The sequence below is a fragment of the Theropithecus gelada genome, chromosome 7b (assembly GCF_003255815.1).
Source record: "Theropithecus gelada isolate Dixy chromosome 7b, Tgel_1.0, whole genome shotgun sequence".
Taxonomy (NCBI): Eukaryota; Metazoa; Chordata; class Mammalia; order Primates; family Cercopithecidae; genus Theropithecus; species Theropithecus gelada.
In genome coordinates this window covers 1948159-1972033 of record NC_037675.1, presented here as the reverse complement: position 1 = coordinate 1972033, position 23875 = coordinate 1948159, and the positions used below count along the sequence as shown (strand labels likewise).

Below are 23875 nucleotides of genomic sequence, written 5' to 3'. Positions count from 1 at the left end.
ACTATATATATATATATATTTATAAATCCACACAAAAGGAGATTAAAGAAGATTACAAATAACCTCACATCACTCCAGGTCAGGTTCTGCAGCAAATTAGGTTAGGTTTTTGGAAGTCAAAATTCATGTATGTTGAAATATGAAAATTCGTAGAACAGTTTATCAAACTGTAGCCCCCAGAATAGTAACACCAGCATCATCTGGGAACTTGTATTCATGAATGTTGAAATATGAAAATTCATACAACACTGTTTCTCAAACTGTGGCCCCCAGAATAGTAACATCAGCATCACCTGGGGACTTGTTAAAAATGCCAACTCTCAGGCCTCACCCTAAACCTAATGAAGTGGAAATTCTAGGGTGGGGCCCATAAGTCTGTGTTTTAACAATTCTCCAGGTGATTCTGATGCATGTTAAACTTTAAGAGCCACTGCCTTAGAAAACATGATTGCCTACAGATGTCTTACCTGTCTCTGCTCCTGCGGGAGGGAAAGGTAGCATTACAGCCTTCCACTGTGCATGTGTGCATTTCTTTGACATGCATATTCTTATGATGCATTTTCACACTGCAAGCATTTTTAAAGGTCTTCTTGCAGATGTCACACTGGAAGCGATTTTCTTCTATCTGCCTTGCTAATGCATGTTGACCCATGTGCTCCAGTTCTTTAGAATCTTCAAGACAAGGAAAAGCCATTCCCCTGTTGGACAAAGCACTGAAGAGTCCCCCAGTCAGCAGGCGCTGCTGCAGTTCCATGTAGTCAGGAAAAGGAACTTGGGGCTCCATCCCAGGTGTGAAGTAGTGTTCATGGCCACCATCCTCGACCTCCCTTGGCACCATGATCAACGCTGGTGTCTGCTCAGTCTCCCTCTCTGAATTGTGTGTGGCCTGCTCAGGGGTTCGGCTGATGGCTCCACTGGACTCAATCACTGATTCACGATGGCAGGGCCTCTCTCCTTCAGGGAGAGGCTTCCCTAAGCTTCCTGACTGTACGTGCTGCTCCTCAGATACTCTGTGTGACTGAGGACTGCAGGCCTCCTGCTCATCTTCACTGACCACCTGTAGGGGCATGTCTTCATCTGAGCTGAGGTTATGTCTTTTCTCATTAGCTATTTCCACAGCTTCTTTCTCTATTTTGATAGGCATACTGGACTTCCTGGATTTCTTCTTGGGAAGGGCATCAAATGGCATTTCATTTGAAACGAGCTGTTCTGGGATTGAAGAGGACAACAGCGGGAGGGAAGGCAGTATCCCAGGCGTGTTTGCTACCTCGGCAGGTGTGGCTGGACTGCGGTAGAAAGGAAGGACTGGCTGGACTGTCTTTAGGTTGGGAAAAAGCACACCATTTTGCCCAATGTTTGGGTAGGCTGGCTGGCCTTTGGAATCCTCTCCTGAACCAGGGTAGCTGGGAGGAGGCCTACAGTCTGGGGATGTCACTGTGAAACCTGGGCACTTGTAGTTCTCAGAGCTGGCCAGGTTCAGGCTGTTCCTGAGGTCTTTGTCCCGGTTATTTCTGTTCATTGGCATGTGCAGCCGAGGGTTAGGGTTGGCGCTATGGCGATTCCGGCTCCTTAGGGAGCTGAACACCATGTTACACCCTTCGATGGTGCACTTATGCTTGATCTTCAGGTGGACGGCATTGTAGTGGATTTTGAGGGTGCCTTTGTCATAGAACGTCTTCTCACATGCGGTGCAGAACACTCGGCCCTTCTTTGTACCAAGGCTATTCCTCTCAGGCTTCACTTTGGCCTCAGGGGATAACTGTGTCCTTTCAAACTTAGTGACAATGTTATATGATCTGGAGTCACTTAAATGGGTGCTGTCTTCTTTTTTAGTAATAGCATCTGGACAGTTTAAACACTGATCTTTTTCAACCTGAAATGGTGTGGAACTGGAAGTTAAGAAGCTGCTGTTAGGGAAGGGCCCATGGACTTCCTGTCTGGGGTCCTGACTTTGGTCATGACCCTGCTCCAACATATATTGTTCGGGCAGTGACCCTATCAGTGCAGGAGGCAGAGGGTTGAAGAACTGGAAAGGCAGCATGAAAGTCATGTTGCTTATGAGGTTCTCAAAGGGGTGTATACTGCTGGGGTTTCCTTTGTCCACAGGAGTGGGGAGGCTAGAATTCCTGTGGCTGCAGCTCTCAATGAAAGCCCTGATATCTACGTTTGCTGTGGAAGGTGGTATGATAATGGATTGCTCTTCTTTCTCTTGAATTGCCATGAGTTCAACTATAGATTTAGTCTCTCCAAAACGAAGGAACTGCTGCAAGGTGGCCACTTCTTCCTCACTGGTCATGATGCTCCAGTGATCCAACACCTTTCCTGATGCATCCTAAACCCAAACCAGATGTTAGAAATGTGATTAATTTACAACTCTTTACCCTTTCCTCTAAAAATATAGTCCACTAGACTATAGGATACTTTTGTGCATATAAGGAAAAGATGAACACAGGGCTTTGGGGAATTTAGTCCCTGCTTACCCTACTCTCCCAGGTCAGAAGCTTTGTGCAGACCATAAGCTGCACAAATATTAGCAGTACTCCTACAATTGGTGCAAAAGAGACAAATAAAATCACATTACTCAAGCTGAAGTCAGGGAAATGTAGTGATTATTTTTCACCTCATTTCAGACCAATTGCTTGTTTTGCATTAGATGTAGTAATTTTCCCTACTAAAATTAAAATAGGTATCATTTGAACAATAGTAACTTCTTTATCTAAAGAGGATAGATGGAACAATCAGGCCGAGATACAGCTCAAGTATTCATTTGCTGCAAGTTTAATAATCTTCCTAAGCAACTAACATCAGAAAACAAATGAACTTGTATTGATCTATTGCGCACGTTCACAAAGCACAGCTGTAATTACACTGGAGTGTTGGAGATCTTTCAAACTCTAGCAAGGCCTAACTTTCCCCAAAACTACAATAAATATTTTATCACAGAACATGTATTTGATGGCCTACTGAGATTTTTCACAGTGCATGTAAGAGTTTTGAAGATGATAAAGAATGTAACATCATAAATTTTTCATGCACTAGAGGTTCAAGGTAATTGATTCCATATTTTTAATCTTAACACTAGAAAGCAAGATTATTAGGATGATTAAATATTGATCTATGTCATAACATAAGATCATAATGCTACTCTACATAAACGGTTGTTTCTAGTCTGCTGGGGGTCCTGCACTAGAGGTGAGCAAACGTTTTTACAGGGAAAGATTATGGTCGTTTGAGTTAAAAAGAAGTGAGTACAAATTCTGGGTCTGCCACATACTAGTGAAATGACTTTCAGGATGATTTTGAGGCACTCTGAGCCTCTAGTTTTTTGACTGGAAAATGGGGATAATATGCCTAACGCTTAAGATTATTGGGAAAGGATCTAGGTCTATAAAATTGTTTTTAGTGTTAATTTTAATTACATGGCCTACCTTAGTAAGACTGACATCTATGCTGGTCTTGGAAATATGTTCGCCTCCCATTTCATTGAAATCTTTACCAAACTTTAACATTTTCTAGTGTAATGGCAAGAAAATACAATGCTGTAGCTGTTTCATATCTTAAAGGAATGATGCTTCATCTCAGGAAACATGTTCTTTGCTTCTAAAAACACCTTGACAGCCTCTTTGGAAATGAAACATGAAGCCTACACACTCAGCATGATCTGGGAACAGAGGTAAACTACTCTGCAAAATAAAGAGAATGGAGAGGATGAAGGGCTTGGAATGTTGGAGAAAAGAAGAGAATGTATGAAGATGCCAAAAGAAAACTGGGGTGTGGGGAGGGAAGGAAGGAAGGAGGGAAGGAGATGTGTGTATATATATATATATACACACACACACACACACACACATATATGTGTATATATAGAGAGAGAGATTGAGAATGAGCAAATGCATACATGAACACAGAAATACCATAAAAAATAGAGCCTAGGAAGGAAGAACATCAGTGAGATGGCAGAAGGCTTTAAAGCACAGGAAGGTGTGCTATGAAATTATAAGTTGTTTGCTTTGTGATTCTGTAAGTTCCCTTTCTCAATTCCAAACTCTCAGTAAAATCTGATACAGACAGCATCTTGTGTCAGTAACTAGTTTGGGACTAATGAAAGACATGGAGGCAGCACCTGAAATGGGGCAAATGGTTTATTGTTGAAAAGGTAGTTTAGTAAAAGCCAAATCAGAGAATATGTAATGCTCCTAAGGCTTCACAGATACCTTGGACTTCCCCCAAGAACATGAGGTAGGGGCTTAGGCCATTAGAAAAGAAGTATTAAAGGGAAAGATGGTCACCAAGGGCTGTAGCATTGGGAGGTAACTGGGTTACGTCAGTTATATGGGCACAGAAAACACCGTAGGAGGACAATGGTCATGGTTACTGTACCTGCAGCACGTATCCACGGATGTAATCCTGAAGTGTCCAGTCCAAGGCATGGAGGATCTGGAGAACCTCATCTTGCTTCAACACACTGAAGAGCCGGTCCAGTAAGATTTTTAGGCGAACGGGGATGGCCTGAGTCCCATAGAGCATGAGGCTGCTAATATCAAACACCACATTGGACTGGACAATCTCCACCTGGCTTGTTGGATACATGGAGGGGATCCTGAGCTTACTTAGAGCTGAAAGATCAAATTGAGGAAATGTCATTTAGAAAAGTTCTAATTGTAACAGAAACACTGCAAAAAAAGTAGGTTAGGACTAATTCTCGGTTATTTGTTCCACAGAAAATACATGAATATACAAATGATTAAATACCTTAATAGCTATGAAGCTTCAAATTATTTACAGGAACTTCTAAAATAAATGAACTAGCTTGGGACTTTTCTCCCTTTCTTGTGGCCTTGCTAAGGAGAGAAATAGTCACCAACAAGGAAGGAATAAGGAAAAGGGGTAAAAACTGAGGTGGCAGGTGCATAATCAAGAGGATGGATAATCAGGAAGCATAGAGTCTGGGGGTAAAGAATCTGGGTTTGGGAATCTGAGAGATCTGGGTTTGAGTATTAGTTGTGGGGCTTTATATTTTCCAGTTGTGGGGCTTGACAAATTAACTTCCTGAAGGTCACGCTGTCCAGTGTAATAGCCATCATTCACATATGGCTATTTACATTTAGATTAAATTAAAATTAAATAAAATTTAAAACTCCATTCCCCAGTTACACTAGTCGCATTTCAAGTACTCAGTAGCCACAAGTGACTACTGTAGAGTTGTCAGATTTGGCAAATAAAACAAGTTAAATCCAAATGTAAATTTGAGATAAACAATGAATGGGTGGGATATACATATACTAAAAATATTCATTGGAATATACCTAGGTTAAAATATGATCGTCGTTTATCTGAAATTTAAATTTAACTGAGCATTCTGTATTTTATCTGGCAACCCTAGCCTAGAGGCTGTATTTGATAGAACAGAACATTTCTATCACTACAGAATGATAGCACTGAAGCACTAGTTTCTACATCTTTAGATTGAGGTTAATAAGACACTTCCCATATAGAGTAGTTAAGGTTCAAGACTCTTTGAATCTTAGCCTGTTACCTGGGACATGCTAGTAACTTACTAGTTTACTAGTTAGTTGTCATTCTTAAGATATGAAATCAGTTCCTGAATAACTCTATAACACTACAGGCCAAGAGAGGGTGAAAAATAAAGTTACCGTGGGCCACCCATCCATGCTTGCATTGGTCACACTGACGGTGGTTTATTTTCCCGGGTTTGAAACTTTGGCAACTACAGTTCAGAGTACAGCTGATAGCCTGAAAAAGAGAAGAACACAGGTATGTGGAGCATATAAGTGATGCGTGAAACATTCATCGTATTTCAAACAAAACATATGCCTCCATTCGGCAGCATTTATTGAGCAATATGTGCCCACCGTGTGCCAGGCCCAGAGGTGTACATTGTACTCTGGAAAGATGAGCAGCCAGCCCTGCACTTGGAGACCGTGAACACATTACACAGATATTCCACATTCAAGAATGAGCTTAAACATCAGAACTTTTTCTAAGAAAAGATTATGGTTTAGAGTGAATTATCCTGCACTGTTATTAAGGTCATAGAAAGGGTAAACATATTTTCACCAAATTTCTAAGTTGACCAAAGCAGCAACCCTGGAAAGTATACAGAAGCTGTCTTGGAACAAGTAAAAGGGAGAATGACCTGAACTGAGAATAATCTACATATAAAATTTATTTTCCCCCACCCACAGATATGGTAGAAGCTGAAAATACAAATAAGATTTGAGAACATGTAATAGCTGACTATACTGAAGATGATTCCCTGACATCACTCACTGAACTACGTGACTGTCAGAGACAAACACAGGCTGAACAAGCCTTGCATCAACACCCCTTGCATGTTATGGTGCCATGTTTTATGTGGGGGTACAGAGTGTACAAAAATGTAGAGAGGTACATGTCTAACAAAGTTCTAGTACTAAAAACAAAGCTTCGTCTGGGCGTGGTGGCTCATGCCTCTAATCCCAGCACTTTGGGAGGCCGAGGTGGGTGGATCATGAGGTCAGGAGTTCAAGGCCAGCCTGGCCAGTATGGTGAAACCCTGTCTCTACCAAAAATACAAAACTTAGCCGGGCGTGGTGGCGCATGCCTGTAGTCCCAGCTACTCGGGAGGCTGAGGCAGAAGAATCACTTAAACCCAGGAGGCCGAGGTTGCAGTGAGCTGAGATCATGCCACTGCACTCTGGCCTGGGTGACAGAGCGAGACTCCCTCTCAAAACAACAACAACAACAACAACAACAACAACACCCACAAAGCTTCACATACATTTTTAAGATGAGTTCCTCAAAGGAGATACAGTCCTGAAGAATATAATCTATTATTAAACAGAAAAAGCCCTCGAAGCAGCTTTGTCAGTGAGGTTTCTGGGAAGACCTGCTGGGTAGAATTTGTATGATTCACGAGAGTCTTGAAACTGGGAAGTTTGTGTGTGTGTGTGCACGCACGCGCGCGCAAGAGCATCTGGAGGAGGGATAAAAAAGCCTTACAATTAAGGGTTTAAACCTCTAATCTGCCAATCAACGGACTATGTGGCCTGCATTGGGGAGAGGGAAGGGAGAATCTAGCTGAAGACTTGGGAAATTCATTTTAAGGAGTATATGATCAGTCTGCACTCAAAAATTGGTTGCTGGTGGGATTGTAAAATGGTACAGCCACTTTGGAAAACATTCTGGCAGTTCCTCAAAAAGTTAAACATAGAGTTACTATATGACCCAGATATTCACTCCTAGGTATATACCCAAAATAACCAAAAACATATGTCCACAAAAACTTGTATATGAATGTTCATAGCAGCATTATTCACAATAGCCAAAAAGTAGAAACAACCCCAACATCCATCAACTGATGAACAGATAAACAAAATGTGATATATCCACTCATAATTGGGTACTATTGAACAATAAAAAGTAATGAAATACTAATACACGGTGCAACATGGATGAACTTTGAAAATATATGTGCTAAGTGAGAGAAGTCAGGCACCAAAGTCATGGATTGTATGATTCCATTTACATGAAATGTCAAGAACAGTCCAATTGATAAAGGCAGAAACTGATTAGTAGTTACCTGGGGCTGTGGAGAGTGGGGTATGGATAACAAGTGACTGCTAGTGGGTAGTAGGAGAGAGTGTGTTCTTGTTTGGTTTGTTTCCATCTTTGAGAAAAACAGCTTTATTGAGATACAATTCACACATATATAACTCACCTGTTAAAAGTGTACAATTCAACGATTTTTAGCATATTAACAGAGTTATACAACCATCATCACAATCTAATTTTGGAACATTTTCATCTTCCCCAAAAGGAACATGTACAAGAATATGGTAGACACATGTTTTCATTTCTCTTGGGTATAGTCCTAAGAAGAGAACTACTGGATTGCACAGTAACTCTTGTTTAACTTTTTAACAAACTGCCAAACTTTTCCAAAGCAGCTGTATCATTTTACATTCTCACCAGCAACATATGAGGGTTCCAATTTCTCCACATCCTCAACACTTGTTATTGTCTGTCTTTTTGATTAGAGCCATCCTAGTGACTGTGGGTGGGATCTCATTATGGTTTTGATTTGCATTCCCCTGATGGCGAATGGTGCTCAGCATCTTTTCATGTGTTTATTGTCCATTTGTATGACTTCCCTGGAGACATGTCTCTTCAGATCTTTTGCCTATTTTTAAATTGGGTTGTTTGCCTTTTTCATATTGAGTTATACAAGACCTTTATATATTTTAGATACACGTGCATTACCAGATACATGATTTGCATACACTTTCTCCCATCCTTGGGTTATCTTCGCTTTCTCGATGGTATCCCTTGAAGCACAGAAGTTTCAAATTTTGACCTCGGTTTCTTTTTGAAGTGATGAAAATGTTCTAAAATTAGATAGTACTGATAGCTGCACAACTCTGTGAATATACTAAAAGCCACTTGACTGTACAATCTATAAGTTAATTTTATGGTATGTCAATTACATCTCAATAAAAATGTTACTAAAACACAGACCGGGCGCAGTGGCTCATGCCTATAATCCTAGCATTCTGGGAGGCCGAGGTGGGCGGATCACCTGAGGTCAGGAGTTCAAGACCAGCCTGGCCAACATTGTGAAACCCTGTCTCTACCAAAAATACAACAATTAGCCAGGTGTGTTGGCATGCACCTATAGTCCCAGCTACTCAGGAGGCTGAGGCAGGAGAATCACTTGAACCTGGGAGGTAGGGGTTGCAGCCTGGGAAACGGAGCAAGACTCTGCCTCAAAAAACAAAACAAAAAAATGAGTGACCCTGCTTAAACACAGGTTAAATTTTTCATGATTTGATTGTCTTCTACCATTTATTTTGGACTAGAACGGGTTTGAACACAGCTGCAGCTAGGCATTTTCAGGGGATGTGGAATAGGGCTGTTCATAACTGAGGTGTACAGTAAATAGCAACAGCATTATCTAATCCATTCAAGAGGCTACCAAAAAACAGGAGATGTGGGAGAAAAGGTTTTGCTCTTGTAAACTGTACAGTATAATAAAAAGAACTCCATGTGATTACACTGTCTCACTTTAATAATGCATGCATTCTCGAGGGTGATGCTATCATCCCCAAACGAATAAAAATTGGTCTTGGGGGGTGAAAGAATTACTCTATGTATAAATACAGATGTACATACATACACAAACCTATATCACAATGGTGTGATACTAAAATTTCATTGGAGAGGCACAATTAAGAAACAATGTCTAAAATCTCCTTAGGTGTGGAGGTTAATGGAAAAAAAATCAAGAAACACTGTTCTAATGACAGAAATTATTTTACTTTTTGGTTACAGAGTTTCTACTTGTATATACATATACAAATGTATTAAATACATGAACAGTTTATATAAGTATGCCTATATACATAATTATATAGTTACCTTGAATGTAAGTTAAAGGATAAAAGTGAGTGATGGTTGAATTTACATTACACATTGTCAAAACAAAATTCTAAAAGGCACCATTAACTTAGTTTGTAGTACACCTAAAATGTTGTCCAGCATCTCAAATTTGGCTGCAACCCTCTGAACATCAGCTCACAGATGAACCAATTATTGCTACATTCCCAACAGCACCAGTATTAAACCTGTGAAATATTTTGCAATCTTGATTCTATAAATATCATTTTACAGAAAATTTTTAAAAGGAAGAAAGGTTCTTATTTTGGATTATACCCCTCAAAATGCCATTCCTTTTGTTAAAATTTTTATTTATTTATTTATTTATTTAATTAATTAATTTATTTATTTTGAGACAGAGTCTCACTCTATTGCCCAGGCTGGAGTGAAGTGGCACAATCTCGGCTCACTGCAACCTCTGCCTCCCAGGTTCAAGTGATTCTTGTGCCTCAGCCTCCTGAGTAGTTGGTATTACAGGCATGCACCACCACATCTGGCTTTTTTTTTTTTTTTTTTGTATTTTTTAGTAGAGACAGGTTTCGCCATATTGGCCAGGCTGGTCTCTAACTCCTGACCTTAGATGATCCACCTGCCTCTGCCTCCCAAAGTGCTGGAATTATAGGTGTGAGCCAGTGCACCAGACCCCATTCACTCTTTAAAAACAAGATGCTGGAACTGTATGAGTAAATTCACATTTTGCTTATTTGGAAAAATAAAACCTGCTTTAACCAGAAGTAGAGATGTCCTTAAGCACATGCTTCCTCTACTCCCTGAAGACTCTGCTCAAAAGGCTCATGCAACCCAGGAAGCTAGGTGACTATCTCAGGTTCAGCACAGCAAAACCACAAAGGGAACAATTCCAAGCACATTTCATAGATCAATACTGAAACTTATATTTTGCATCTCTTGTCACCTAGGTCAGGTTTTCTCAACTTTGGCACTACTGACATTTTGGCTAGATAATGCTTTGTGGTGGGGGGGGGCTATTCTGTGCAATGTATGACGTCTAGTCAGCATCCCTGACTGCTACAAACCATATGCCAGTTACACCCTACCCTCCAGTTGTGACCACCAAAAATGTCTCCAGACACTGCCAAATGCCCTTGGGGGGGCCTATACCACCCTCATGGGCATTTGGGGCCTATAGTTTTAGTTTGGGGACAATTTTAGCTTTCATTTCAGGACAATTTTAAATAATTTTGTCTGTAATTCAATGAATGAATGCAGCTTTATGAGAAATATTCTTGTGGTTCTCCATGAACCCATTTGAATAAGGCTTAACAAAGCTCATTAAACATCTATGGAAATAAATCTCAGAGGAATTATTTATGAACTAAAAAAGCTAATTATAGTGTCTAAGAAAACTTCCAATATCAAGGCCCTTGGGTTTTTCCACCCATCTTAGAACTCTGCAACATAGTAAAATTACAGCACCATTATCTAAAGATAAATGAAAACTTCTAAAATGAAATTAAACGAAAATATTCTAATTACAGGACAAAAAGCACTCATGTAAATCAAAACGGAAAACTCTTAAATGTATATCCTTTGGAATCCATTCTAGTTCCATTCTTCAGAAACATAAAGCAGAAGTTTACAACATTCTGAACTCATCAAGACATGATTATTGCTTTTTAACACACTCATCTTAATCAGACTATTTCAGAATTGTTATTAGTCATTTTTGTGCTACAAATCAACATTCAAAATCCTGGCTTGCTTTTTTGTAACTATCATTTTCTCATTCATCTAAAAACTACTGACACACCTAGTATGTGATGGAAGATTGGGTTTTGCAGTCTTGGGATAGAAAGTTATGACCTAGTTTTTAGGCAGGCTCCTGGACCCACTTCATCTCTCAGACACCCTGTTCTACCTTTGGCTTAAGGAGATGCTACCACAGGCCTCTTGTCAGGAGACGCTGAGTTGAATTCCTGGAAGCGGTCAGGCTAGGCACATAGTTGGGTATATACACAGATACTCAGTGCTGGATAGAGTAGGCCTCTCATGGGATTTGAATTATTGAGCTCAGAATAAAAACTGTTTAGTTCAAAGCTGTTTTCATCTCTAGTATGTGCATATACTTTCATTTCACTGAAGATAAATCTAGGGGGATATTCCTGGGGCAGTAACTGGTAAGGGGAAGAGGGAATTTTGGGGTTCCCAGATTCACAGCACTGGCCCTTTGAGGGGAATCATTTGTGTTAATTAAAATCAAATAAAATGGCCGGGCACAGTGGCTCACATCTGTAATCCCAGCACTTTGGGAGGCCAAGGCGGACAGACCACAAGGTCAGGAGATCGAGATCATCCTGGCTAACACGGTGAAACCCCAAAAAATTAGCCAGGCATAGTGGCAGACACCTGTAGTCCCAACTACTGGGAAGGCCGAGGCAGGAGAATGGCATGAACCCAGGAGGCGGAGCTTGCAGTGAGCTGAGATTGAGCAACTGCACTCCAGCCTGGGTGACAGAGCGAGACTCCGTCTGAAAACAAATAAATAAATAAAATGTAAAATTCCGTTCCTTGGTCACACCAGCCACATTTCAGGTGCATAGGAGCAACGTGTAGGTAGTGGCTACTCTATTGGACAGTGGAGATATACAACATTTCCATCACCACAGAAAGCTCTATTGGACAAGGCTGAGTCCAATGGTTAGCCAACCTTCCAGCATCTGCTTTTTGACATGGTAAAGTTCATGTTTAACATGTAATCTATTTTAAACCTCACTACAGTGCTGTGAGGAGAGAATTATTCTCAGAAACTTAAATTTATGGAAGATTTGTAACATGCCCAGGGTCACACAGTTGGTGAGCCTTATTGAGCATTTATTTATTACATGTGAGACACACTGTACTAATCAGTGTACATGTATCATTTCATTTCTTTCTCACAACTACCCAGGGAGGTTAGGTATTACTATCCCCATTTTATAGATGAGGAAGGTGAAGAACTTACGGGCTACTGGGATGGTCTCTAATTTGGATACCAGGGGAGGATTACACCTTGAAATATCAGTATTTGGTGCTAACTACAGTTATATTTATGGTTTCACTTAATTCCTGCAACCACTTTCAGAGTTAGGTATTATCATACACATTCTGCAGATGAGGACATTAAAAGTTCCACACAGTAAAGAAATTTCATTCATTGAATAAGTATTTACTGTGCATTTATGAGCCAGGCATTGTTCTAAATTCTAGAGACTAAAATGTTGAACAAAACTGATAAGGTCCCTACCTTCAAGGAGCTTATATTCTAGAGGGAAGAGACAAGAAATGAACAACAAACAATATCATTTCAGAGTAAAGCAAGTGTTATGAAAGAACTAAGAAGACGCTGGGCACAGTGGCTCACGCCTGTAATCTCAGCACTTTGGGAGGCTGAGGCAGGTGGATCAACTGAAGTCAGGGGTTCAGGACCAGATTGGCCAACATGGCGAAACCCCATCTCTACTAAAAACACAAAAATTAGCCAGGCATGGTGGCGCATGCCTGTAATCCCAGCTACTTGGGAGGCTGAGGCAGGAGAATCGCTTGAACCCAGGAGGCGGAGGTTGCAGTGAGACGAGATTGTGCCACTGCACTCCAGTCTGGGTGACAGAGACTCCATCTCAAAAAATAAAAAAGAAAAAAGAACTAAGAAGAAAGCTATGCTAGTGATAACTGGATGGCATGGAGGGATAGGGACAGGAGTAAGAATCTTTAAGATTGAGTCATCACCAAGAGCCTTTGAGGAGGTAACATGTGAATTGAGTCTCAAGGGATGCCAACAAGTTGGTCATGTGCAGACTGGAGAGAGAGGAAGTATTTAAGGGAGAAGGCATGGCAAGTGCAAAGGCTCTGAGGTGCAAGAGACTGGGGTGTTCAAGGAACAGTTAAGGGGCCAATGTAGCTGGAGTGAAGTTGGTGAGGTTATTAGCAAAAAATGGGAATAAGAGAGGTGACAGAGACCACTCTGCATAGGACCTTGTGGGGCAGGTGAAGGAGTCTGGATTTTAACAGTAAGCTTTTTTTTTTTTTTTTTTAAGGTATGAAATGAATATAATCTCCCTGTTAAAAAGATACCTCTGGTTGCAGGGCTGGGGAGTCTGAGCTCCTTCCCCTTTAAGGTATGAAATGAATATAATCTCCCTGTTAAAAAGATACCTCTGGTTGCAGGGCTGGGGACCCTGAGCTCCTTCCCCTTTACCTCACTGGACACCTTTCACTGAGAGGTAGTAAAACCTAGGATTGGCCTCAACCTATGTCTTACTTCCAGTTAAGCCATGTAAAAACTTCAGCTCCATGCCTTGGTGCCTTTGGCTATACCATGGGCTGGAAACCTGCTCATGCCTACCTCAAAGGCCTGTTAGCCATATTAAGGAGGATATACAGATGGTGAGCTGAAGCGATCAATCAAAACAGTGAAGACCCACAACAAGTAAGTTCTTCGGTCTTCTGGGCTCTGGTGGTCTGCCTCTGCACAGAGCTACCAAAAATATCTAGGTAAAAGCCCCTATAAAAGGTGCTTCACAATGAATCATTCCTGGAAGAGGAAATGAAACAACTAGAACTCCAAACCAACACCTAGCACTGAGCCTGATACTTGGTAAGCCCTCCATTGATACTATTTGAGAAAGTAAATGAATGATTGAACAAATCTATGAGAGAACTGTACTATGCTTACTGATTATTAATCTTTTTCCCCCAGTTATCTTTTTCCCCATATGCCTTAGTGAAAAGAACTTTAACTTCCAAGTCTCAGTTGGTGGTCAAGTGACTTAAGTACTGACCAATGGTATACAATACAAATTGTTGGGTGAAGTACTACAGAAAACTCCTCATAAATAGCAGCTGACTCTACTGTAAAACCTGTCTGCCTTTCCCTCTTCTTCTTTCTTCGAACAAGAACCTGATGGCAGGCGCTCAGACAGCATTTTGTGACTATGAGGCAACACCGAGGTCACGCCCTAAGAATGGCTGAGAAGAAAGGGTAGCAACTATTATTTGGGAATTCTTTTAATTTGCAGCCAATTGCAGTTCCTAGTTTACACACTGATCTTCCTGTTGACTGTGGAGAGGGCCATGTAAAAACCGTGTGGAAAATGACTCACTAGCAGAGATTACCGAAATTAAGTTTAGAGTCTGTGGTCCTCTCTTATGTGTGAGATTCTAAGGCTATGCCAGATTCTCAGTGGAAAAAATTGTAAATCTTCAACTTGAAATTAAAGAACCCAGTCTGGCAAACCACAAATCACTTTTTAAAAGCCACCAAGCTTTATAATTAAAATGCTTCAGGATTTTCTTGAGACAGGGTCTTGTTCTGTCACCCAGGCTGGAGGACAGTGATCACTGTTCACAGCAGTCTCTACTTCCCGGGCTCAAGGGATCCTCCCACTTTAGACACCCTCCTAAACCCCACATAGGCACATGCCACCATAACCAGCTAATTTAAAAAAAAAATGTTTTTCGTAGAGACGGGGGTCTCACTATGTTGCTTAGGCTGGTCTTGAACTCCTGATTCAGTTTTTTCTTTTTAATCTTTTTTTGGAGGTAAAGTCTCGCTCTATCGCCCAGGCTGGAGTGCCGTGGTGCGATCTTGGCTCACTACAACCTCTGCCTCCTGTGTTCAAGTAATTCTCCTGCCTCAGCCTCCTGAGTAGCTGGGACTACAGGCGCATGCCACCATACCCGCCTAATTTTCTGTATTTTCAGTAGAGATGGGGTTTCAACCATGTTAGTCAAGATGGTCTCTGTCTCCTGATCTCATGATCCACCCACTTCGGCCTCCCAAAGTGCTAGGATTACAGGCGTGAGCCACCACACCTGGCCAGTTTTTTCTAAGTAGTACTTTTTAAATGTTGAATATAGATAATTGTTGCTAACATGCATATCGAAAACTGCCAATCAGGACACATAAAACAAGACATCTTTTTTTTTTTTTTTGAGACGGAGTCTCGCTGTGTCGCCCAGGCTGGAGTGCAGTGGCCGGATCTCAGCTCACTGCAAGCTCCGCCTCCCGGGTTCACGCCATTCTCCTGCCTCAGCCTCCCGAGTAGCTGGGACTACAGGCGCCCACCACCTCGCCCGGCTAGTTTTTTGTATTTTTTAGTAGAGACGGGGTTTCACCGTGTTAGCCAGGATGGTCTCGAACTCCTGACCTCGTGATCCGCCCGTCTCGGCCTCCCAAAGTGCTGGGATTACAGGCTTGAGCCACCGCGCCCGGCCAAAACAAGACATCTTTTAAAGCAGCTGGGCCACCTTTTTGGTGTCTAGGTGGAGAGCCTGGCTTCACTTAGCCTGTTATGAAATTGTCATTCTTATTCTTTCTGTGGCTGCAGAGCTAGCCTTCCTGGTTTAGGAAACTGCATCATTCAAAGGTGGGAGTTAGTTCTCTAACCCACTGCTCTTTGGACTGCTCTGCCTCTGCACTTCTCACTTTCCTTATTAGAACTGGATTTTTTTTTCTCTCCTTACCTTCCCATCTCTTACTTCTCACTCACTTCTTTCACTTTTTAAGTTTCCCATTGTTTTTCTTACATATGTAAACCCATAGAGGTACAACTAGGATTCTGAAAAATAGTATCACCCTTTGCCAAATAGGTAATAAGGACAACCGGGAAGAAGAGAGGGGAAACCCATCAAGTCCTTTAATGTGAGGCAGCTTATCTGCAGATGACAGTGTCGGACTTTAGCTGACCTTGAGAAACACACATGGGGCAGACACTCAACACGTCATGCCATCATCTTACATTAATAGTTTCACCAAATGATAATCATTTATTTAACAAAGTTTTTATTTGTTTCAAAAGCATCTACCATGTACTTGGTAACCATAGGGAGCTTCATGGAGATATAAAGATGAGTAACTCCCAGTGTCTGACTCTAGGAAGACTTTCATGACTGCAAGAAAAGTCACACAACTGGGTTGGTCAAAAACAGCAGAGTAGAGAATATGATTTGTCAAAAATTAGCATGAGTCATTCACTGTGTTAAAATCTAGGAATTCAAAATATATGCAAAACAAACAAAACTCATTGGCCACCTTTAGAAAATGCTAGGAAACCAACTAATATTCTGAAAACTGGTAAACAAAGGAAAAGAATCAAGTATGTATCCTTTGCTATATAACCCGTATTTCAGGATAAAAAAATCATTGATGAGACAAAGATTCTCTCTGAATGTGAATCAAATAAATGAAGAACTAGAGTATCACCATTCCACAACTCCTAATGAAAAATATGACAACCAGGCCATTTGCCTCTGGACTGAAGGATACATCCCACCACACATCTGGTGTTCCCGACAAAAAAGTTCAAACCTGAATTGGATCAAGCCTCTTACTCAACTCCAACTGAAGAACATACAGGAGATAGAGTAATGTTTAAATGATACTACAAGGAAATAATCATTGAAATTCGGACCAGGGAGCACTCTACAGGACAAATGATCCAGCTTTTTCAACAAATTGTAAGGAAAAAAGTAAAGTATGAACCTATATATTAAAAAAGACAATGTATGGACCTTACTTGAATCCTGATTTGAAGAAACTAACTGTAATATAAAGTTAGCAGGTAATCAAGGAAATTTGAATACTAATTGGAAATTAAATGACATTACAGTTATTGTTAATGTTTTAGGTGCTCTATGGTATATTGCTCTGGTTTTTTAAAAAAGAGCCTTTGCATTTTAGAGCTTCATATTACAATATATATGAATGAAATTATACAATGCCTAGGATTTGCTTTAAAGTAATCCAGTGTTGGTTACAATGGGGAGAATGGGTAGGAAATATAGATGAAATGAGACTGGCCCAAAGTTGGTAACTGTTGAATCCCCAAGCACATATTACCAAGTTTCATTAAGCAATTCTAATTTTGATTGTTTGAAATAATTCTAAAATAAAAAGTGAAAAAAATAAAATAAGTCAAATTCCTACTCTCCCCCAAATTAAATAGTCTGAGTGAGATAGGAGAAATGGAGAAGTCAAGGTTGTACAGGGAGGCCAGAGAGGGCTTCCTCCAGGAAGAAGGCATACTCTCATCAGTGAGTGCATGTAGGAAATACCACAAGCCTAGGTACCAAGTAAAGCTTACCATGTACGTATGTGTCAGGCCAAGGAGCCTGGGCCACAGAGCACAGGTCTGTTATGGGCAGTGAGACCTACCTTGAAAGACAACATAAGGTGGGCCTGGGCTGTCCAGATGGGCAGCCAAGAGTCTCTTTATTGGGTTCATAGGACCATTAGCTTTTTAAACAATGGGGAGGCACTGTTTACCACAAGCATGTTTGAAAGGGGATGTGGGGAGCCCGACAGCATTTGCAATATAAATACAACACTAAAGGAGAATGGACAAAATCTGACTTCTCACTGCAAGTATGAGGATGAAATAAGAAAACAAAGAAGACCGAGGGCATGGAGGAGGGTCTGGCAGAGAAAGGGCAGGTGGGAGGTAGAGCTCCTTCAAGTGACAGATACTGGGCTGAGTCTACCTGTGAGTTTAAAGTATGCATGACACATCTGTAGTGTTCTCTTGCTGCTTAGTTCAAAGACAGTGATGGGGAAAATACTGGTTCTTTTGATGTCTATGAATCAAAGTATAAACTCTGTGCCAAAATAATTTAATGTATGAGCTTTTTTTCTTAAAATTATTAGTTTTAAAAACTGAAAATATATAAAATAGCTGAAAAACATGCAAATATTACCTTAAAAGCCAAGCCAAATATTTCTTTAAAAAAATTTAAGAACTGTACAGAAATGTAAATTATATGGATATATTTTTTCCTTTATAACCTAAATTTGGGAAACCTCACAGGTAATCTTTAGAAACCCTTGGTAACAAAAAACCAAAAGATATTAATTGCATGTAAAGGGAACTTTCTGAACATAGTTGAATCAGCCTGAGGGAAAAAAAATACAGAGCAAAACACTTACATTTTAGCGTAGTTTTACTTAAGTTACATGAGCAATGCAACTTCACTACTGCTGCTGATACAAAATAAAGACGAAATCGTGAACATTTCTAAATAAAATTTTGTAAAACATTTCTTTTGGGGACTTAACGAGAACTAGGTTTTCGGAACTAAGTTTTTAAAAAGAAAAGATCAAACTTAGTTAATTATGTCATCCCGATCACTTTCTTCAAATTCAGCATGAAGTATCATGAAATGTTAAGAGTTGACAGTATAAAAATTTTACCTTCATAATGAATAATGCAAGAAACAATAAGAGAACTACAGAACAAGGACAACACTTCTGGAAGCTGATGTACAGCTAGAAAAAAAACTGAGGTTTGAGTATTTGGTAAGATCACACAAATAATCTGTAAGAGAAGACAACCAAACTAATCTAACTATATGAAAAAATGTTAGAACCCTGAATTAGTTTACCTAAGGCAACTATTTCCCTATGGACAGGGCTGTTTGGACCTGACCCTCACATTTTATTTCTCCATCTCTCTTTTGTTTCACATTAGTCGAATGAAATTATCATTTCCCCAAGGCAGAGTCCTCCTGTGATTTGTTAGGCTGGTTTATAATAATGAGTCCATGTGTGGACGGCAAGAGTGACAGTCTGTTTGCCTATAACTAACTATGTGAGGTTTGAGAAAGCCTCAAATTGGACCCTGGAGAAGCAAGTCTGTTCTCTGTTTATACCCACCCTCTTTGGCTAAAATAGGCATGTGTCTGTGCGGAGAAATGGTGCCACATTGGAATCCTGGAATTTCCAGAATTAGGAAAAGGACTTCAAAGAATGACAAGATATGCAGAAATAAGGTTTTCAGGTGGAAACCAGTTTAAAAGGAAAAAGAAACGCTTTCCAGATGCTTCTTTTGAGCAGAATCCAGTTATCTTTAACATCTCTCAGAGAAGTCATCAAAAATAAAGAAACAAAAACTCTGCAGAATACTTGTAATTAGGTAATTTTTAAAGAAGTACCAACTCCGTAAATCTTCATTTTAGATACCAAAAAGATGGGTGGCTCATCGAGATTTTACCTTAGCTAGGGTATTTTCAGTTCTTTCTAAAAAGGACAGTTTCTGACAAAAGTAACCCACTCTAAATGACATCTGTAGAGAAAATTCACCCTGAGGTGAAGAACACTCCTGTAAGTAATTTACTCTGTGGAACCTTCAGGGCATCCCTTTTAATGGCCATGTCAAAATTACTTCTAAAGCCACATACAGAAGCTAAAAGACACTTCTGTCCCCCCCTCCTTAAGCTGCAGTTTAATTTTACTGACAAACTGAACTTTTAAAATGCTCCCGTTTATACTTATCCCTAGGCATTCATAAATGACAAATGTGTGCTTAGGGACAATTATTTTGTTACACAGGGAAACCTGTATGGCTTTTCTCTCTCATCTGTCGGGTTGGATCACCTTTCCACTCTGATGATCTTGAGGTACAGAAAGTGGGCATGGGCCTGGGATGCAGGCCTAACTGCTACATGTGGGAGATGCAGTAAAAAAATAGAATAGCCCTCTAGTAAATCTCACGCTTCCAAGGCAACTACTTCATCTTAGTCAATATTTCTAATGTGAATTATAACCACAGCAAAAAGATCACTGTTTCACATTTTGGTAGATATCAACGGCCAAAGAACAACTTTAACCACCTTCTGAAGGAGGAGCAGGTCCCTAAATCCTTACTAGTCTGAAGGACACTATAGGTACAGATGATATTTAAATTAAATTATGCAGACGCCTGAACATAATTACAAGTTTCCAAAGTGTGAGCAGCATGTGTGCTAGGTGAAGATTTCACCACCTCATCTCAGCATTTAACTACAACAGGAATATGTTCAACTAACAGTTGACTTGAAATAATAATAGTTTCTTGGTGAAATTAGTTAGCAAACTTATTAGATGAGAAATCAAATGATGACTCGTATCTTACTCGTTTTAACCATCTGATTATGCCAAAAAGAATAGTTATTTCTCAAAATTCATCATCACAAAAGGGGAAGCTAGCTTTTCACACCTCTTTAAAGAGCAAATCAAATCCAGTACAATTTGTAACATCTGAAGTAATGTTCTTTTATAGGATGTACAAAATTTTATTTTGACATAAACTATTTTAACAAGGTTTTAATAATGTGTATCAACGAATTTGGGAAGGGATCATTGAAAAGAGAGTCAGTGTATCTATCACTGAACAAAAGTTTCAATACATAAACAAGTATTTGCAAACTCAGGGTCGAAGACTCTTAGAATTTTATGAAGAGATCCCATAAAATCGAATAGCAAATTAAAACAATAAACAGCGAATGAAGAAAAAATCTGCCAAATGCTTTTTTTCAGTTCACTTACTGTCAAGCAGAAATCTTGTCGCTTTGATGAAAAGAATATATTTTTTAAAAAATTGTTGCTACATCTGCTCTGTGGTCCTATGCAGCAACACATGTTCTCTCTCACGCGCGCACACACACAAACACACACACACACACACACTCTCTCTCTCTCTTTCTCTCTGACAGGGATTCCCAGGACACCGGTGGGGCCTCTTTTAGACCCCTTAAGTGTTAACAGCAGAGGCCTGGCTGAGACCAGGCGTCTGGGCCGATTTAAATGCCCTGGCCTTCAGAGGGCTGCGGCGAGCACAGCCATAAAACCAGGGGACCTTACCGAACCCCCGAGCGTCTGATCCTCCCACCCCCTAAACGCACGCAACTTCACTCACACAATTAAGGCTGGGAGAAGGCATTCCACTTAACTGTCAGGCTTGGAGCGGTGGCAGCCCTGCAGCCACAAAGAGATGCCTTAAATGAGAAGAACATGTTTCTACACCGCATTTGAGAAAGTTTGGCTCGGAGCTACGCGCTGATTAATATCAGATCTCCTTCACTCGCCTCGCCACAATCTTGTCACATCTGGCTGACAAATCCTGAGGAGCTCAGGCAAAGCCAGGCGGCGGCGGGGCTCCGGGTCTGGGCGGCGGCTCCGAAGGAGCAGCGGGAGACCCCGCAGCCGCCTCCTCCTCCGCCCGCAGCCCCAGCCCCGCCGCCGCCCGGCTCCCAGCACGGAACCGACGGGGCGCTCCCGAGATGGGCGAGCGAGGCGCTCGCAGGTCCCGAGGCCGGGCTGGGCCGGACTGTTAAGGGAGCTCCAAGTTGGGGGCGGGGGCTTCCCGTCCCGGCGCTTCCCAGGCAAACCCCTGAAGGAGGCGGCGGGCGCGGCGGCGGGCTCCGCAGCCCGGGCCGACTTCCTGTCGCTCCAGGGAAACCTCGGAGCGGCGGACGCGGCTCGGCCCGGTTTCCACCCCGGAGCCCAAGCGCCTTAGCCCCGTCCCAGCGCTTTCTGAAAGACGGGCCACCTCGCGCGGAGCCGCGGCAAGGACTCCAGGGTCGGTCGTGAAGCTGGTCAAATCTGCCCCGCACACGCTCAGCGCTCGGTCCACGTCCCGGAAGCTTTCGGAACGTACCTGTCTAGCGATTTTCAGTCGTGGGTTTTTTGTTTTTGTGGGTTTTTTTGAAGTTTGTTTTGTGTTTTGTTGTTGTTGCTCTACAAAAGATTTGTCCCGCAATGGACGGGAGCCTCCTCACGGCCACCCGCCCGTCCCCGCAATGCTCCTCAGAGTGACCGGAGGCTGCCGCGCGCCCGTTCTCCAGAGAAATAATCCCCGGGGAGAAAGACGGCCAGTGTGAAATATCAGCTGTTTCACAAATTCTGAGGTAAAAGAAAAAAAAAAAAGAAAAGAAGGGGTCGACCCCCACAGGGGGAAACAGCAAGTCCCAACGTCCTGGGCTGAAGCCCGGGGTGCGGGCGGCGGGGAGTGGCGTGTAGGGGACCCGAGAGTGCCGCCGCCAGTTTCCACAGGCTCGCCCGTCGGCACCTCCGACGCACCCGCTGCCCCGGCACCGAGACCGTTTGCCGGCTCCGGGATGTCGGGCGGGGACGGGTCCCAGCGACCCCCCACCCTCCCGGCCGGAGACCACGGTCCCTCCCGCCGCGCCTCAGGGCCGCGCTGCTGCGCAGGTAGCCAGCCGGCCCTCGGGAGGTGGCCCTCGGGTACCCACAAGAGCCGGAGCCCAGGGGCGTCCCGGGCCGCCTGCCCCGCGCGCAGAGAGTCCCCGCGCCCGCGGAGGGCGCCGCGCTTACCTCGGCCATCCTGCGACCGCTGCGGTGCTGGGGCTCCCGGCGCGTCTCCCCGGCCCGGGCCGCCCCGCGTCCGCCCCGGCTCGGCGGGCGACGCCGCATCCACGCTCCGGCTGTCGGGGCCCGACCCGGCGAAGTGGGCGGCTCCCCCGGCGCCCAGGCTGCGCAGCACGGTGGCCGCCCCCGCCGCGCACCGCGTGTGCCCGCACGCCCGCCCCCTGCGCCCCGGGGACGCCCCTCCGCCCCTCCCCCTCCGCCCACCGCCCGGTCGCCCCACGCTGCGGGCCCTGCTGCGCCGCCCGGGAGGACGCCTCCCGCCCCGGGACCGGATAACGCCCTAAATCAGCGCAGCTGAGGCGAGGCCGTGGCCCCGCAGACCGCGGAGACCTAGCCGGCGGCCGGCGCGGAGGTGTCTGCCCCCGCCGGGCTTGAAGGCACTTGTTGGTAAAAGACACAGACGTGTCGGTGTTTGCCTCTCCCGGGGAAGGGCGAAACGCTCTGAAGTTCTCTGGCGCTCTTCTCAGATGATTCGGCCTCCCCTCCTACCCTGGGGCGCCATCGGGGTCTCACTGCCGCCGAGGAAGAAGGCAGCGCCGCCCTCGCCTGCAGAAACCTCATTCCCGAGAAAGTGCGGGACGAGCGTCCCGGGAGGTGGAAAAAGGGGGTCGCCAGGTTTTCTTAAGAACTCAAACAAGCCCTCCCCCCAGCCCCTCACACACACACCTTCCCTTGGGTGGTCTAAAGAGAAAAGTCCCAGCTTGACCACTTTCCCAGGACAAATGGCTTTGCTCTCTGGGCCTCAGTGGCTTCAGTTGTAATATGGGGATTAAATTTTTCGCGTCTTATTGGATGCTAGGGACGGAATGAAATGAAGTACCCTGGAGAGGCCAACTGGCGGTGGTGGCCCCCAGAGCAGAGGCGGAGGGGCGGAGGCCGCAGGATCCTGGAGCCCAGGAGCTGACGGAGATCGCCCACAGCTGCTACAGCGGCGCCCGGGTTTCTGCTGCCCCAGGGCAGGGCAGGCTCTCCCAGCCTCTTCTGCTCCTTAAAAGGAGTCTCTAAAGGCTAGACTGGGAGGGTGTCGGGGTCCTGCTTCCTCTTCCCCCAGTTTCTTCCACCTGCCTTGCTGCTGGTGGGGATCCTTGAAATGGAAACAAAGCTCTTCCTTCCCTCTCTGAGAGGAAAAGGAAGATGAAGTGAGTTGCCCTCAGCCACCCAGAGTGTGCCTGGTTGTGGCTATGGAAGGCACAGGCAGGTGGAAGGCTTCTGAGGGAAAGAGGAGGGAAAGGAGGGAACAGGGTGCACGACGAAGAAAATGTGGGTGTCTGGGCGTCCTGGGGTCCAGCGGGTCCTACTGCCTCT

At 43.3% G+C, this 23875-nt stretch overlaps 1 protein-coding gene across 2 annotated transcripts in view; it reads right to left on the bottom strand.

Annotated features, from left to right (window-relative positions):
- BNC1 (basonuclin 1) overlaps positions 1-22697 on the bottom strand; it is a 29282-nt gene extending 6585 nt beyond the window's left edge. Inside the window, exons 1-4 of one of the 2 annotated variants that reach the window (XM_025392336.1) lie at positions 22517-22697; positions 5655-5754; positions 4381-4616; positions 468-2332 (exon numbers count right to left, since the gene is read on the bottom strand). In XM_025392336.1, the coding sequence (XP_025248121.1) occupies positions 468-2332; positions 4381-4616; positions 5655-5754; positions 22517-22615 (2300 nt within the window). In that variant the 5' untranslated portion in view covers positions 22616-22697. Of the gene's footprint in view, positions 1-467; positions 2333-4380; positions 4617-5654; positions 5755-21132; positions 21449-22516 lie in introns of those variants that run through there. The other variant, XM_025392338.1, reaches the window with a different exon arrangement.
- Positions 22698-23875: the final 1178 nt, after the last annotated feature.